Here is a 17135-nt window from a genome sequence, read left to right on the forward strand (position 1 = left end):
AAAAGGCAGGGTTGGAACCAGAAAGTTGAGTCAGGGAAACAGAAATGACATCTCGTGCCCTGTCTGGACCCCACAAGTTTTCAGGGCTGAAATAAACCTGTGGCCGTATTTATCTATCAAAGAAAGAAACGCAATCTTAGGCTTGTGCAGCCAACTCGGGCTAGCAGAGACGGTGTAAAGAAGGTACTGGTAATGATGCTGGTTGTGTGTGGGGAACAAAGCAACCACTTTTAGGAGCACATCATAGGAATCTGGATAACTAATTGCTTCACGTTGGCCTCAGGCACAGACTGGTCCACGCCTGGTCTGCTCACCCGAAGGGACTGCCACACTTACAATGGCAAGGCCCTTGTAGTGGCAGCTCCATGCAGATCAGGACTCTCTCTCCTTTCCAGAAAGAGACATTGGGTCCTTTAGGTGGCCTTGGGATGGCCCCCCTCAGTTTCTGAGCTAAAGTTCATCAGAAGCCAGGGCAAGGGGCCGTCCTTCTAGACAACCTCACGCCCGGCACCTCTCCATTTTGCTGTTCCCTTGTCACTCTCTGTCATCTCCACAGTTTAAGGCTTTATTAAAATATGGCAGGTGATCAGTTATTTGCGGTCCTGCTCTCCATACTCCTGTAATCCCCAGAAAATTCAAGGTCTGTTACTACTTAAACCTAGCGTTTATTTCAGGCAAATGTTATTTACTTTACAAAATGGGAGGAAAGGCCTAAGAATGAAATCTAGCCTGATTGTTCTCTTCCTTCCATTAGATTTTCCTCTTTCTGATGACAGGACAGTAGTCCCATACACTCCCAGACCCCAGTAGGTGTTTGCCACAATGAATACTGCTGAATCATACATGTCTTGCTTTATTTTTTCTCTACGTATGTACCTATGACAAAGTTTAACCTGTAAACTGGGCACAAAAAGAGATGAATAACAATAGCTAATAGTAGGACAGTTATAACAATACACTGGAATAAAGATGGATGAATGTGGCTCTCTTGCTCTCATGTTATTTTACTGTCCTTATCCACATACTTGTGATTCTGCAAATGACGCCCGGCCTGCATGATGAGATGAGTGAGGTAAGTGACACTGGCCTGGGGACGTAGTCTTAGATTACAACCAAAGTGTCACTTGCTACTACACTTGGTCTTAGCCCAAAAGCCAACACATGATGTGACAGAAGTGTTGCCTGAATGCAAGCACTACAACGCCACAGCAATCCATGTGATAATCATGATAGCTACCATGTGATTGACGATGCCTACACCAAGCAAGGGAATGATTCATGTCCAAGGCTGAGTGGAGCAGAGATTCCACCTGCCCACTCAGAACAGCAAGGAATGTCACATTTGTGAATTATTGCTGCAATTTTCAATTTAATATTTTTGGACTGTGGTTGACCACGCTAGCTACCCTGCAGGAAGTGACACTACAAATATCAAGTCTCTGATGTGGTGCCATTAGAAGTACAGGTGGACGTGTAACTGAAGCTAACAGCAAGTATGCAGAAGGCTGCCCACAAGCTCTGCATCTGTCCCTTGTGGTGACAGCTGAACTCTGTTTACCCAGTAAAATAAGCAGCTAAGGCTCAAGACACCCTGCTGCTTCTGCTTTGCCCACAGAACAGGAACGATGTATGGAAGCTCAGTCTTTGGCATCATGAGTCATCATCTCACTTCTGTGTTTTCCCTCCTGTAACCTTACCTCTATCCTCTTACAGGTTCTCATTCCTACTCTTCCCCCACCTTCACCTCAGCCTGGGTGATTCTCTCCAGTTAGCTTCCCTCTCCTTAGGCCATCTGTCATGCTGACAGGCCTTGACAGGGGCTCGCCGACCTCAAACGTAGTCTGTCAGGATCCGTGCAGCACACAGGATGAAGTCTGGACTCCATGCCAGCTCTATGCCCAGATTTTCTCCATAGACTCATCACTGACTATTTCCTTCCCACACTCCACTAACTCCTAATATTCTAATCACATCACTGACTTTGTATTTCCAACACCAGATATATTCTTATGCTTTTGCAGTTCCTTCTGTTTGGGATTCACTTTCACCACATCCCTTATTTGGCTAAATTCCTCATTCAAGGGTCATTTTCTCTGGGAAGCCATTCTCTATTCCCTTCTGCAGCTTTCAGGACATACTTCCTTTGTCCATGTTCCCACAGCAAATCACTCATGACCACAGTGTGACAGGGGACTAACAAAAACTCTTTCCTTCTCCTTCTCCATGACTTCCAAGAGAAACAAAACTACTCCTTCTAAAGTGCACATTTTCTAGGAACCAATAATAGGATGCATAATAGGAACCAATAGGACTCCTCTACCTTCCTTTGTAACACATGTAGAAAATAAACGTCTTCTTGAGGCCTGGACACATTTATGAACATAAGAGTCACACATTTGTGTTTATGAAAAATATTTAGGATATAACCAAGATTTAAGAGCCATGCAGAGTAGTGACTTCTTTTTTTAACCTGTGTTTCTATACTCCAGACAATGCTGAAAGATACGGGTCCTAAATAGTCCAACCGTTGTTCTTTGCCTTAACAACTAAGCAGTCTAAAGTTGCACAAAGCCTTATTACTCTGCAGGAAAAGCTTACACTGTAAAGAAAAGCTCAAATCCACCTGCACTGGCCAGCCTTCACACTGAACCCTATGCATCTGTGGACATGCTTCTAGCCCCTTCTTTCATTTGACATGAAACACTACCAGCATAACCAGCGTACTGACTCCCGAGGAGAGATTGGCCTTTTAGAACAGCTTTGACTCTGTTTCTCTCAGCGGTGAGCCTGGATCATCTATTGGCTTATGTGATTCTGCTTTTGTATGCTCTCATTTTATGTGACATTAAAACATCAAGGATATGACTGAAAATAATTCATATCCTAACCTTGATTTTATTGCTTTTAAGATGATATCATTCTAACCATCCATTTGGATCCTTAAGTACTGCAGATACTTCTTATGAAATTGGAATAGGATGCTTTCAAATGCAAATGACAAAAAAACAAACAAGAAGATCACAAGGTTTTTTTTTCTGAGGATGATTTCCAGAACTGATTCAGAGTCCTTAATTCAGGATCTAAAACCAGGTCCTCCTCATCCTCACAACCTCTGGGAAATTCTCCTCTAAGTGAGCAATGAATTCAATTGAAAAACAAAACATTGACCACAAGATTTATGTACAGGGCTATGCCTAGACTTTGGTTCGGAAAAGGAGGAGGTGAGGGTTCATCTTCTTAATGGAATAAGATTGCACGAATTGCTCCCCTCCTGTGGTAATCTCAGTCTCATTTTCATAAGACGTTGGAAGTGCTTTAGGAGTCAAAATAGATAACTCAGAATGCTTGGCTTATTAACACAGTTCATTAATTAAGCCCTGGGAGTTGGAATGATTGCTTGGTCCCCTGCTTTATCATGGACTTAAATAAAAGCTTGCAAAAGAAGTTTAGTCTCACACTAGTCAATACTCCACTAAAGTCCCTTGCCTATTCGAGGGACTGGTGACCTGGAAATGTTAAAAAGGATTTGGATTCAGGCTGTGATCATCCTCAAAAGTTTTGGGAGATAATACCTTCTTAAAAAATTCAGCGAAGAATGCATCCCTATTTTGCTAGTGGAACACAAAACCTCTTTCATTAACCCTTCTCCACTATTCCAGCAGGTCTCGGTCTCCCTCTCTCTCTCCCTCTCTCTCTCTCCATTTTGAAAAAAAATTCAAAGTTTATTGAAATTTCAAGCCACATTGGAAAATTTAATATAATTCTTCTTGCATACATGTACACAATTCCCATAATGAATGCAAGCATTCTTTACATCAAACATGTACTAATAAAAATAAAAATAAAGAAAAATCAAAGCCCACATCCTGGAGATGCATATCAGGATCAGGTGTCAGAAAGTGGAAAGTGTTCACTGTTACAGCCTCATCAGAGACAAGCTCTCTGGCCACATGCCCAGGCCCCGTGGGTTCAAAACTTTTCATTCACTTGTCTATCTCTCATCCACAGTAGGTTGCAAGTCTGCCATTCCTCTGAAAATTCTCCACAATTTTTTTTTAAGTTTTTTTAAAAAATTCTTTTAGTGATAGATTTTAGGTATACAATACATTTCCATTTATCATTGGGTGCTTGTGCCTGTACATAATGTATCTTGGTTCTTATTTTTTCCCCATTCCCTGTGCGCCCTTCACCCCTCCACCCTGCCCTATTTACATAGATTTTGTTTCCATTTTTTTTTCTTTCCTCATAATTTTTCCTTTCCATTCTTTCCTTTCCCCTTTCCCTCCCACCACCCCTACACCTTTGGACCTTTTCCTATTTCAATTTACCAATTATTTGTTTCAATCATTTTAATCCTTATTCACACTTTCAGTTTCTCACACTAGAGAAACTATTCGGTATTTACACATGTGTGTCCTATTTATTTCACTTAAGAGTATGGCCTCAATATGCATCTATTTAGCTATAAATGTCTCTAGTTTCTCATTCTTTATGGCTCAGTAGTACTGCATTTTATAGAAACCCACATCTTCTTTACCCAGTCTCCAGCTGATGGGCCTTCGGGCTATTTTAAAGTTTTAAGTGACAGTGCAAAATCCAAGCTGATCTTCTGCCACTAATCAAGCTGACCTTTGTAGGTGATCCTTCCCAAACTGTAATCTCACACTAGGCTGTGCACAAAGCCATGCATTATGCCACATTAGCCAACAGAAGGCCAACTTGGATCAATCTCTCCTCTGTGACCCCTGCTTTGGAGAGGCAGGAGAGAAAGGAGAAGTTGCCTCTGCTTAAAACACAGGTGACTCCTTCACAGGGATGGTCATTGTCCAGTGAAGTTGTTGAAGATGGCCATGGAAATGAAAACCAGGACCCTTACACTTCCTGGAGCAAACTGTCACATTTCAAACCACCTTTGTCCTTTGTCCTTTGCCAGTAGCAGCTAAGTTGTCCAAGCTGTGGAAGCCCCCAGACCACAGTGGCACTAGAGGCTCACCAGCATGGGGTTACTAAGACTCCTGTAATTCAGCCTCCAGTGACCTGCTCTTCGTCAGGGGTCTGTCGATGGACTGGACCCAGGTGGCTGTGTCTTGGAGCATGTCTTAGCACCAGCTCTGCTAGATCTAAAGTTCTCCAAAGGAGATGGTGCCTGGGGACCCAAAAGAAAACTGATAGGAACTAGGTTGAACAAGTTTGGTGGCTCTGCCCACCTTGGGGATGGAGCCACTTGTACTACAGAGCCATCAGCAGCCTCAGCACATGTGGGGACTCAGGAGCTGGCTCCTCAGGGCTCAGCCTGGACTGCAGATTCTCCTGCTAAGGGCTCTCTAGGGTCTTCAGGAGGGTGTTCTCATGCTCCAGCTGGAGTTCTTCTCCACTGGCCGGATCTGCTCCTTGGAGATCTCTACCTCCTCTCTCACAGCGGACATCAGATGATTCTTCACCAGATCCATGGTCTGCTCAATCCTGTCCATGGCCACCATACTGGCCCCAAACCTACCCAGCAATTCCTTCTGTGCTCAAAACCTTCTGGCCTCCTCTCAACAGTCCACGCTCAGCCCTCTGCCGGGTCCTCCTGCTGCCCTTCTGGCTCTGGCTGCTGCTGAAGGTACAGCAGCTGATTCTCACGGGAAATCGCAGTGCGGTGGTAGGATTTGCTTTCTCTTAAAAAACTGTTGTCCTTTGAGTCAATACCAGATGACTGAATGTTACTGTCAATATCTTAAAATGTTTTTAAGGAAATGTCTCCCTGGTATTAACATACTTCAGAGAGCTTGAGCTGGCTTGATCAAGCAAGCTGGATTGACAGATTGTCTACCTGGTTTTAAGGATACCAATAGGTATCTTCTGTAGAGTTTGCAGGGCATGTGACAATATGGAAAACTACGAACTTTGCAACAAATGAGCTTAAAGTCCTTGTGTGCTGTATGAATACCCCGGGCCCATACAGACACATGTATCTCCAGTATTTAGGGCAAGTTACTTGCTGCTTACAGACTGAGGCTTTGCATTTTACAAAGTTTGCTGTAAGAATGAATTTAGTGCAGTTTTTAAATTACAGGGTGCCTGAAACAGCAGATAATCAATAAGTGGAAGAAATAACCTAAATTTGGGTGCTTGGAACTTGGTTTAAGCATAAGGGGAAAATATAGGTGCTATACCATACACATCTGGCAGTACAGTGCTCCTAAACAGGCCCCTCCAGGTCTCTTGGGGTATGGCAGACTTGAAAGCAGGGTAGATGAGTTTTATGATTTTAAAGGCTTATTCTAGTCTGCTTCTAAAGAGCACACTAAGAATTTATCAGGAGACCTGCCTCGCTAAGAGGCTTGTGAGCAAATAATTTCTCTTGGTTTTCATGTCCATAAAGCCCAAGATTAAATAGTCTCATTCCAACAGACATAGAAATTCTAGGAAAGAGCTACAGCAAAGCAATAACAAAGAAAAATAAATGGGAAGGATCAACAAAAGAAGAACTAAAGCACAAGGAAATCAAACACTTTAATAGACCCATTTTCCAAAGCATAAAATAAAAGCACATGGTGACAGAATTTTATTTTTGTAAGCATTAAACTCACTTGCAAGCAATTTAATGTAAGATTGGCCCAGGCCTGAGAATGTAAAAGACACCAGTGATAAAGAGACCTCATATTATCAGTGCCATTCACTCAGAATAGAATTCTACCTGTCTGACCACTGGAAGCAAGACTTTGAGCCTCACTTTCCTAGAAGATACCACCCAAAAGTGAGCAAGTTTGTGCAGGTAATCATTTTAGGAAAAGCATAGTTTTAATGGGCAAGTTTATGTAAGTGTAGGCTGAGGGCTTATTAAAGCTCTCCCCCAGCCAACCTTAAAGGCGCTGGAGGTTCTCAGTGGGCAGAACAGCACTTCATTCTCTGCCCTGCTTCCCCATCCTGCAGTCTCCTGTCAACTCCACACTCACTTTTCACTAAGAGCACACTCCATTCGAAGCACATTTCCTGCCATGCAGCTTCATCATTCACTGCAGTGTAGAAGAGAGCAGGAGCTTTTCAGGAACTACAGGGGACCCGTGAGTCAACCACTCAGGGGGAGGAAGTGGAAGGCAGAAAAGTAAAGGGAGGAGAGAAAGTGTAGTTACAAAGTGCCCTGCACCACATCAGCCTCACCTTGCAGGAACAGACAGAACACCTGTCTTCTTTCAGGGTCCACACCTGTCCGTTGTGCTTCAGTCCTCCCTCGTGGGGACAGTCACCAGAACAGGAGGGCCCAGAGGGGCAGAGGCAGTCAAAGCCCCCTGCCAAATTGATGCAGGCAGAGTCATTCCAACAGGTGTGAGTTCTTAAGGCACATTCATCAATGTCTGCAATAAATAAAGCACAGGGCTTTAGGATCCAGCCAAGGGAACTCACAAAATAACAATCATTTGCAATAACACTGAGTAACATTATTAGACATTGACCTTGTGCCCAGTGTAGCTACTCCGCCAGGCTCTCCCATGCATTATTTCCTTTACTCTGCAAAGCAGTTTTGTGTGGGAGGATCAGCTCTTATTCCTATTTTGTAAATAATGGAGCAGAAGCCACTAGAGTTAAATAGCAGGTGGTTATCCTGAAAATCAACCCCAGAGCTGCCTGACTCCAGTTACTACAACATCCAGTAGGAGCTGTGAATGGCTTTTGGGACATCATTAAGTGCTAGTTCCTCCAGTTACCATAAACAATGCCGATTCATTAACCGTGGACACTGAGGTTTCTTAGAAAATGTGTGTGTAGGAACAAGTGGGCAATTAGGCAACCTTGACCCCATAAGGTTTCCCCCTGGGTCTTGAATCCAGGGCTGAAATAAGTGGGAGTAATTCTTGGTAGCTGACCTGTCTAATCAAATTCCTTCCACCTGTATGGCCAGTAGCATACTGGCACCACACAAAAATAATATCAGAGCTTCCGTAGAGTCTGGTAGGGATGCTGACGAAAGATGTATATATGTTATACTGTTTTCATTGACAGCCAGGTAAAGGAAAATACAGATTCAGCCAACTCATGCTGACAGGCAAAGTTTGAGTGACCTGAAGAACACTCTAAACACCTGCCTGTTTAGCCTGGATTGCTCTCTTTCCCAGAAGAAAACCCATTACCTCACGAGGCAGCCGATTCTACCTTTGAATGACTGTTAAAAAGAAATGCCCTTTTAAACTTGAGATAAAATAAACGACCTGGTAATGTCTACTCACTGGTACTATTTGTGAGACTCCTCAAAAAGAATCTACTAGGGTCTTTCAACTTTGTAACATTTTTAAGCCATTTGAAGGTATCTGTAATTTGGCTATCAGAGTCTTCTGTTCCTCCTGAATAATCTGCTGCCAGGGGTACAAGCATCCTTCAGATAATAAATGAGCTTAAATTTTTACCAAAAGCATGCTATGCATAAGATTCCTTGCACACTAGATGTTATAAGTGTTGAAATTAACCTGTAAGACACTATATCGCCCTGAAGCTGATAGGCTGAACACAGGAGTATATATAAACAACCATTAGTAGGCTACTTTTTGGTAGGCTTGATTTCTGTGGGAAAATAAAATATCAGAATAATAACTTATCTACATCCTAAAACTAATCTTAAAAATGTACATAAGTTTGTAACCATTTGGTTACGGATAACACAAACAAATTTTTAAAAATCACAAAGAGCATATTCTCTACAGTGCACCGAGCAATTCTAAAAGGATAGCATCAGTTTCACTGATACAATTTTATATATTTACATACACACATGTATATAGTTTTATGGACATGTATAGCTTTTATGTTATTTTTATGAGTTAGGGTATACAACCATAAGACTGAAATATTTATTCTCCTTTTACAAAAGAGGAAACTGAGGTGCTGACTGGTCACACAGACAGCACCTTAGGGAGTAGGGATTGTGTTTTCAGCTTTCTGACTGATGTACTGGAGTTCTTTCCAGTGTCTTGCGCCAACTCCATGTCGTAAGTCGTAAGTTTTTTTTAGCATAAGAATGTTCTGTGGTTTTATCTACTTTTAACCATTTACCATCTAGACACGGCATTCCCTTTCAAGGTCACGACCTTGCATACAAAGAGTGATTACATTTTAAGAAATCATTAGTTTAGAAGACACATTGCTTTGGGATAGGTGCATTTGAAGTGTGGTTGGTATTTTGAGGGAGATTAATGACAATGTGTATTTCATTGTATTAATTTTTAAAACTGAACATTCACTATATTTGTCCATCACCCCCTGGTAGATCACTTTTAGTATTTTAGTTGAAATTCTGAAAACAATATGATACAATATAATTACCCAAAGTGTGTTAAAATTTTGAAGCACAGATGACTTGAAAATAATGAGAACTGGATGGTCAATTCCTTCCCGACTGCACGCACTGTATTAGCATGAACTTTAATTCACAGCAGTGATACAAAGTGGAAGATATTGAGCAATTCAAGCAAAATTTATAATGGTAATTCCTTCCAAGATTTATTTTGCTGTTGTTGTTTTCGGTCCACAATCATAGCCTCAGTCAAGCCATTGGGTTAAGGAACACTGATTCCTCTTGAAAATTGCTCAAATGATCCCCAATTATCACGCCTGGCTTTCAGGTCAACCACAGTCTGGCTCACACTTTCTCTTCAGGGTCATGCTCAGATTGCTCTCAGCACCTTTGAGCACACAGTGCTCCACGAATCCTCTCTCCTCGCATTCTTCTTCCTCTAATTCTTGTCAAGAAAATTTAGTATTGAATGAAAGAGTCAGGGGAACCAGGTTGAAACCACGCTCTTCCCTTTAACGGGATGCCTACCATTTTACACCTCACAATTATGTGCTGTTGGACACATTCCTTAGCCTCTGTAAATCGTCTTTATCATCTACATGAACATGTTGCTCAATCTATGGTCTTCTGAAAATTACAATATAGATAATAGAACAAGGACTCCATCTATGTCTGTTTCTTCATTAGATTAATGTAAACATGTAAGACAAAATTCAAGTTCTGCCTTCTCAATTAAGCATCTCTCAACATGGTGCCAATTCAATACTATCACTCACATTTTCTGAACTTCCACAGTAATGACAGCTGGTAGACGGTGGCTTCATATTTAGGTTTATACCACCTTAGCTCAACACTGAATGGCCACATTTGCATTACTCCCACTCCTTAGTTTTTCTGAAAGTGATGTATTACAAATATTCAGTAACATATTTTTCTCATCATAGTTATAACCTATTGTCATAAATATAGGAGGATATGATAGGTAACTAGACAATAGATAGGTAGCTATAGATATAAAATAAAATAAAAATAATAAAATAGATATAACATAAAATAAAATAATAGAGCCCACGTTTCCTTAAACCCTGTGGATCCATATCTTCACCTTCATCACAGTGAGACTATTGTCACAGCCTCCAGTCTGGTCTCCTTGCTTCCAGCCACTTCTCATTATGATGTGTAATTTATAGCTGCGCACAACCAAACTATATGCAGAGCCTTAAAAAGTGACAGTGTTCCGGTTTACCACCACCAGGGCTTGATTTAACCGATGTACAAAGACATAGACCTCTGGGTCCTGTTCAGCCACATGGAAACCACTGCTGTCAATATCTTTCATAAGATGGAAGTGCTTGAAACTCAAATCTGTCTGTGTCACTCCCGTATTTACCACTTGCCAGTATTACTGGGATCCGCCTACTAGAAGGCTCAAGCCTTCATCATAATGTAAATCCCTATTTAACACTTCAATTGTTACCTTCTGTTCCTTCACTTTTTATTGGAAAGCAATAAATACAAACTGTCAGATAGGCGAAGGTCTACTGTACACTATGATGTCTATAGTTAACAATATATTATTATATTCTTGAAAAATGCTAAAAGCCTTTTGTGTTCCCACCACAAAAATGTGTATAAGGTAATGCATGTGTTAATTAACTTGGCTTAGCCATTACATGATGTATGCATCACAAAATATCATGTTCTACACCCTAATATATACTTTTAACTTGTTAATGTAAAAATACACACAGGCATATGTATATGCGTAGGTAGGTATAATGTACATGCCTGTGTTGGTTCCCATGTTTGTACCTCAGGTTTTTCTTACTATGGGACTACTCTATTATTAACCTCTATGGAATGAGATCAGCTATAGGCTAATTGATTGGTACGGTCAGCCTGTCCCTTACTCTGCCACCTGTACTTCTATGCAGTCTTAAAAATCCCAATCCAGCACCAGAATTTCCCATCGGGCAGGGTAATCAGCACTGAGTTTGCTTCCTCTGTGCTCCGTACACATTTTATTCTTTCGCTCACCTCCAGGAAGTTAAATGTTTAATATATTCCTCTTCATGGACAGTGATTTCACTGAGGGCGCAGACTAAATTTTATTTCTCTTCCTCTTGCCAATGCCAAATATAGCAGGAAGGCTGTGGATGTTCAATGTATGTATTTAATTTAACTTACCTAAATCCAGAAAATTCAGACTAATACTATTAAAAAGCCCACTTTGTTAAAATTTGGTCTTTAGAGTGTTCAGTAAGAGCAAGACATAACTGTAGCCTTGCCCTGCATAGAAAACATTCTGTTATTGAGTTCTCATCTGCAAAAGTCCTTGAGTCTGGTTCACAGTAGAATTCATGCAGCAAACTAGGAACCAGACTGAAATAAGAAAGCACCCCTGCTTCCCCCCGCCCCCCCCCCAACTGCAAAGCATTTTATTTTCCTGTCAAATGCTGCAGGACAAGGGCAAAAGAAGACCCATCCACTAAGAGTGGTTACAAAAGGATCTGTGACTTACGGTGTCCTCTAAAGTCATCTCTAACCTGGTAATTAGTTCCCGAGAGCAATATGCTGTTATAATACTTGGATATTTTGCAGTTACAAAGTTGCAAATAGTTTGGCAGTGTTTTCCTTTTACAAATCAAGAAAACCTGACCATAAAGGCAAACATGTCTCTTGTACACAATGAAAATGGTGCAAAAGCAGGGGTTGCTTTCACCTCTCCAGAATGAAAAGATTTCACAGCTGAATATAGGACCATATTGCCTACAGAGTTCCATGTGATTGCTTTACTTATGACACAGAAATCTAATTCTGCCTCCATGCAATTTAACAGATTTATGGAAAGCCAGATGTTAGCAATTATGGAAACCGACATTACTCATATTCTTGGTAATACAGACCTGTTTCCTCTGACAAAGCCAACTTAATCTATTAAACATATCCCAAGGCATCCGAAAGGAAGAGGTACCCCATTTACATACTGCAACTGTTGTTCTTTGCTGAGCAAACACAAAGATCCTCACTCATGAGATTTACCCAAATCATCAGACAGGCCTCCCAATGACAAAGAGGCAATGAAACAGAAATCAGGCGAAGTGTTCCATCCTCAAATGCATAATCATTACAGTGTGCTTGTTTTTTCTTATTGTAAATAACGACACTCTGTGATATCCTTGTGTTTCTCCTTATAAATTCATTATTTAAATGCTCTCTGCTTGAATGAAACTTTTTTCAATAAGATTCCATGCCTAAGCTTGCATATGAGAACTAATTTGCATTGACGTTTTCACAGTTTCTGAAAGCTGTTATTATTGTACTCAGTTTTGCTTTTTAAAAAGTCTAGTTGTGCTAGTCAATCTTCTTTCTTCTTTGATTTGAGGTTCTTAGGTTATTTGACCACATAAGAAAATATAATTCAGAGATGTTTTTATCAGAGGCAATCAAACCAATCCCAATTTAGCCCCAGATAATTTCCTTATCCTTCTAGGAAAACAGCTCTGCAGAAGTTTTAATAGCTTAACAACTATAATGGCTCCTGCCTCGGGATCTGAAAGTTGTACAGGTTGATTTCACAGATCAAGGGAGTATTCTTTTCCCAAGGGTCTGAAGCAGTTAGGTCAAAGACGTGAACTTTCTCATTACACTCTATTGCTCTTTCCTAAGCAACTTCCGCAGCATAGCAGCCTAAAACATTCAAACTCAAAGCAGGTGATGTGTCAGAAAACAAAATTTAACCTAGGGTTTGAATATCCAGCTGTGTGTGTGCTGACTTGGAAATCATTACCAGACATTAGGGGCTCAGAAACGAGAACAGAGCTTGAGGGTTTATTAGTGATAGACAATAATTAAAGTAGAATTGCTTCTTTTATAGTGGCAGAGGGAAAGTTGTGCAGAAAAGTATACACGAAGCACATCAACAAAATACATATAATAAATAAGTGGAAGAATAGAAGGCCTAATATGACTCACAAAATAAAAATCTCATAAAATATTAAGATGCAAAGTAAGTTTCAGGACTATCACAAGGGTCTGTAGCCATGCTCTGCTGAGTACTGGTCATATGCACTTAGGCGGCATGTTCCTTTTAGAGCACAAAATATTAAGAATGAGGTTGCCACATCAGGAGAGATCTACCAGCATGCTGAGGGGTTCAGATCATCTCAGTTTAACAGAACATGGGGCAATCAGCTTGAAAAGGCAGAGCGATGGAGAAGCTAGTGGTAGCTTTGACTATTTGGAATGCTGTTGTGTATCTCATAGGAAAGAGCTTCCAAAGTCCTTCCACGTTGACTCTTACGTTTCTTTTCCATGTTGCAAGCATCCTTGAGTCAGGAGCACACCCTTTCCTAGGCATTCATCTTATTGTTGAGCACACAGGTTTGACAGTGTAATGAATCTCCCCCTCTTTCATTGGGGAGACTCACTTTAAATAAAGGGGAAAATAAGAGCTGTTTGGACTCATTATTTCTGCATCTGATCTCTGGATCCTGATCTCACCTTCCGGTGTCTACAACTAGCAGCTATCTTCATTTCTTCATCTTCATTCTCTCTTGAATGAATGCAAGTTTCCATGTGACCCTGTCATTAGCCTAAAATTTCTCACAACCACAGTTTGCAAAACCATCACCCTCACTTAACAAGTATTGAGGGAGATAGCGCCTTTATCTTGATCAAAGAACACTTTCCTCCACTCTTCTGGGACATAATTTTCTATTCTTCCTCTTATCTGTATACATTCATCCACTCACTAGTAATCAGTATCAATTAACGCCTTCCCCAAATATTCATTGGGCATTTACTCTTGCCATGCTTATTGTTCAGAGATGGCGATGCACTGGATGAAGGAGCCAGATATCTTTTTGTAAGTATGGACCTTAAAGGTTTGCCTCATTTTAAATATTAATATTTCCTAAGGTCTCGTCTTAGTCTGTTTCTCTCTCCTTAGTGGAAGGATAATACCATGCCAATGAAAGTTTAATCTTTGGAATCTAGCAGCTGTGGATGCTGGTTCGTGTGCCTTACATACCCATTTTTTTGCAGACTGAGGAAGTGTGAAGATGGGTGACATTCAGTGCAAACAACAAACAAACAAACAAACAGATGACTCCAAGAATTTGGAATATAAGAGTCAACTGTGCCTCAGTCCTATCTCCGAAATGTATTAATTTGGGGCCTTTGAAAATTTTACCTAACATCTCTGAGCTTTGGTTTCCTCATTTAGAAAATGTGGATAAAAATATACCCATGATTTGGTGATGTAGCTCACTGGTGGAGTAACTGCCTAGCATGTGCGAAGTCCTGGCTTCAAACGTCAGAACTGCAAAAGAAAAGAAAATTCATACCCCATGGGATAATTTGTTTTAGTTTGAGACAGGGTTTCACTGTGTAGTCCAGGCTGGTCTTCAACTCACTATGTAGCCCAGGCTGTCCTCAAATTTGTGGCAATCTTCTTGCCTCAGCCTCCCAAGTGCTGGGATTATAGGCATGCACCACCACGCCTGGCTCCCATGGGATAATTTGTTATGTTGCATAAACACCTAATAAATTGCTATCCAGTAAAAATTCCTCAAAAATTATCAGCTGCCATTGTTTCTCTCATTGCTCCTATTGTTTCTATAATTTTTCTTGGATAATACAAATCAGAACCCCCAGTCAGTCCTGTTCTCTTATTATATCGCTAGCCCTTACATCCACTTCTGCTCTTTCCAAGGATTTCCAATCGAATTTTGATTTCTCAAATTCATACAGTTTTGATTAGTACACTGGCAAGCAAAATCCATAAACGTTAACACCCTAAACTCTCTCTGAGCGATAATTTGTAAATGTGATTTTAAGATTAAGTGAAAAACTATGAAAGAACATGATTTTATAATACTCCACGAAATTGGCTTGGTACTGGCTATGTTTGTCTTATAGAATGTATAAATGTAAGTATTTTACTGCAGATGGAGAAAAGAGCCCCTTTCAGGTAGGAAACTAAGAGCTGAATGAGGACAAAGCGCCCTTCTAAATTTACCAAGTGAATTGCTGTGAACAATTCATACTTCTCTACCTAGTGATTAAATCTGTTTAAAATCAATACGATTCCGACCAGTGGAGAGAACAAATAGAAAATCAATGTATATGGAAATTTCTGCTATCTAAAGAGAATTCTGCTACACAGAGAAGCTATAATATTGATGCCAACAATCTTACTTTTATGTTTTTATATATCTGCTTATGAGTGGGAGGGAGGATTCTTTTATAGCTGTAGTCTACTAAAGTCATGTCGTCACACCTGGACACCACATTCGAATGTTGTAGTCATTGTATTGTTTAGTCTCTTTAACAAAATTTCATTCTTTGCTAAAACGAATTACTCCTCTCACCTTAATTTTATCTCCTTTATGTTATCTTGTATGCTTGGCTTTGAACATTCTTTTCTAGCTTCCTTACTCATTCGCTGTGGTAAGATTCTGGTCTTATTTACCTTTGTGTCTGCAAACACCTTTTTTGGTGCCTACTAAGAAATGCATGAACACTGGTTAAATTTGAATTTTTTTGAGCTGTGATTTTAAAAAAAACCTTTGCCCTTAGGTGATCTGTTTTCTCTCCCTGACACAAATACAAGTTATATAAAAAGATCCCTAAGATCTAGTCTACTTCTAACTTTATGTGATTACTTTTCACTCTTGTAGGCCTGAGCTTGTCACTCAAGTGTTAGAAGATGAGTAGAGACAGAAGAGATGAGAGAAGCAAAGAAACAGGACACTGAATAGGTGTCTCAGAATTAGAGCGTTTTCTAGGATATTAAAGACTTATCAAAACATTCCTCGCTTCCCTTAATGAGTATGCTCAATAAGTGCCAAAGAGAGGAAGGATGGTTTTTCTGTCTGACTTGAAACCTTAGCAAAGTAATTCTTAGGGACAAATATGCATGGGGCCACCAGCCAGGGTGAAAATCCAAACTAACTCCCCATTTTAACAAACCATTCTCTGAAGCAAGTTGTCAGATGAGAAATTATTGCTTCTTTCTTCGATGCCAATGAAAGGTCTCAGACACAAAGAAGTTGCATTTACTGCAAGAAGTGTCCTGCAATTTATACAGAAAGCAAAGGGCAGAAAACAGTGCCATGGTGCAATTTTAAAACCGAGTATCAATGTAAATAACAACAGAGTCAGATTGCAACAGATCAGAACCAAAGGTCACTTGTGGCTATTCTTTATTACCATCTTCCATCATTCTTTATTGCAATCCCTAACTTCTGAGGGGGCAGTGAGAGTCTTCCAAATTCTCTACCTTAGCATTTGATAAAGGATAATACTTTGGACCACTAGGCCAAGAAGAATAGGGCCTGCTGAAAAAACTAATAAATCGATCTTGGCTTGGTCCCTTACGGTTGGGTCTTAGACAATTTCATCTCTTTGAGTCTTTTTCTTCTCTTCATAGTGTTGCCCCTGTGGAACTCTAATGAACTATTTCTTAAAAACATGTGTCAGAATGCCCTGTATTTTGAAAGATATTGTCTGGAAAGACCTAGAAAGCTTTTGTAGGGAGAAGGGGAAAAGGAAGAACAGAGTAGGAGACTTGAGCCCACTTTGTTCTAGACTTTTGAGAGCTAAGTTCTCTTTACTCGATATTTGTCTTTCTGTATTTGTTATGCTGAGGGGGTAAAACCATGCAGGCTAAAATTTAGTTTCAAGAAGGAAAGGAAGCCACGGACAGATTCTATTCATGACCAAAAACTAATCAGACCCCTGAGGCCAGACACAAACAAATAATATTACCCACCATGTCCACTAAACCCCTCTGAAAGAAAGAGACAAACACTAATATAATCTCTAATCAATCAAGACCACACCCCTCGGATCCCTAGCC

At 40.4% G+C, this 17135-nt stretch overlaps 1 protein-coding gene across 7 annotated transcripts in view; it reads right to left on the minus strand.

The window, feature by feature from the left end:
* Positions 1-17135, minus strand: part of Nell1 (neural EGFL like 1) — an 813237-nt gene that overhangs the window by 8545 nt on the left and 787557 nt on the right. For all 7 annotated transcript variants that reach the window (XM_087211541.1, XM_004851562.3, XM_004851560.3 and 4 more), the window contains one exon: positions 7147-7340. In XM_087211541.1, the coding sequence (XP_087067667.1) occupies positions 7147-7340 (194 nt within the window). The remainder of the gene's footprint in view (positions 1-7146; positions 7341-17135) is intronic.

Source organism: Heterocephalus glaber, unplaced genomic scaffold (genome assembly GCF_053883595.1).
Source record: "Heterocephalus glaber isolate CG9 unplaced genomic scaffold, H.glaber_assembly_v1.0 deba00001428, whole genome shotgun sequence".
NCBI classification, from domain to species: Eukaryota; Metazoa; Chordata; class Mammalia; order Rodentia; family Bathyergidae; genus Heterocephalus; species Heterocephalus glaber.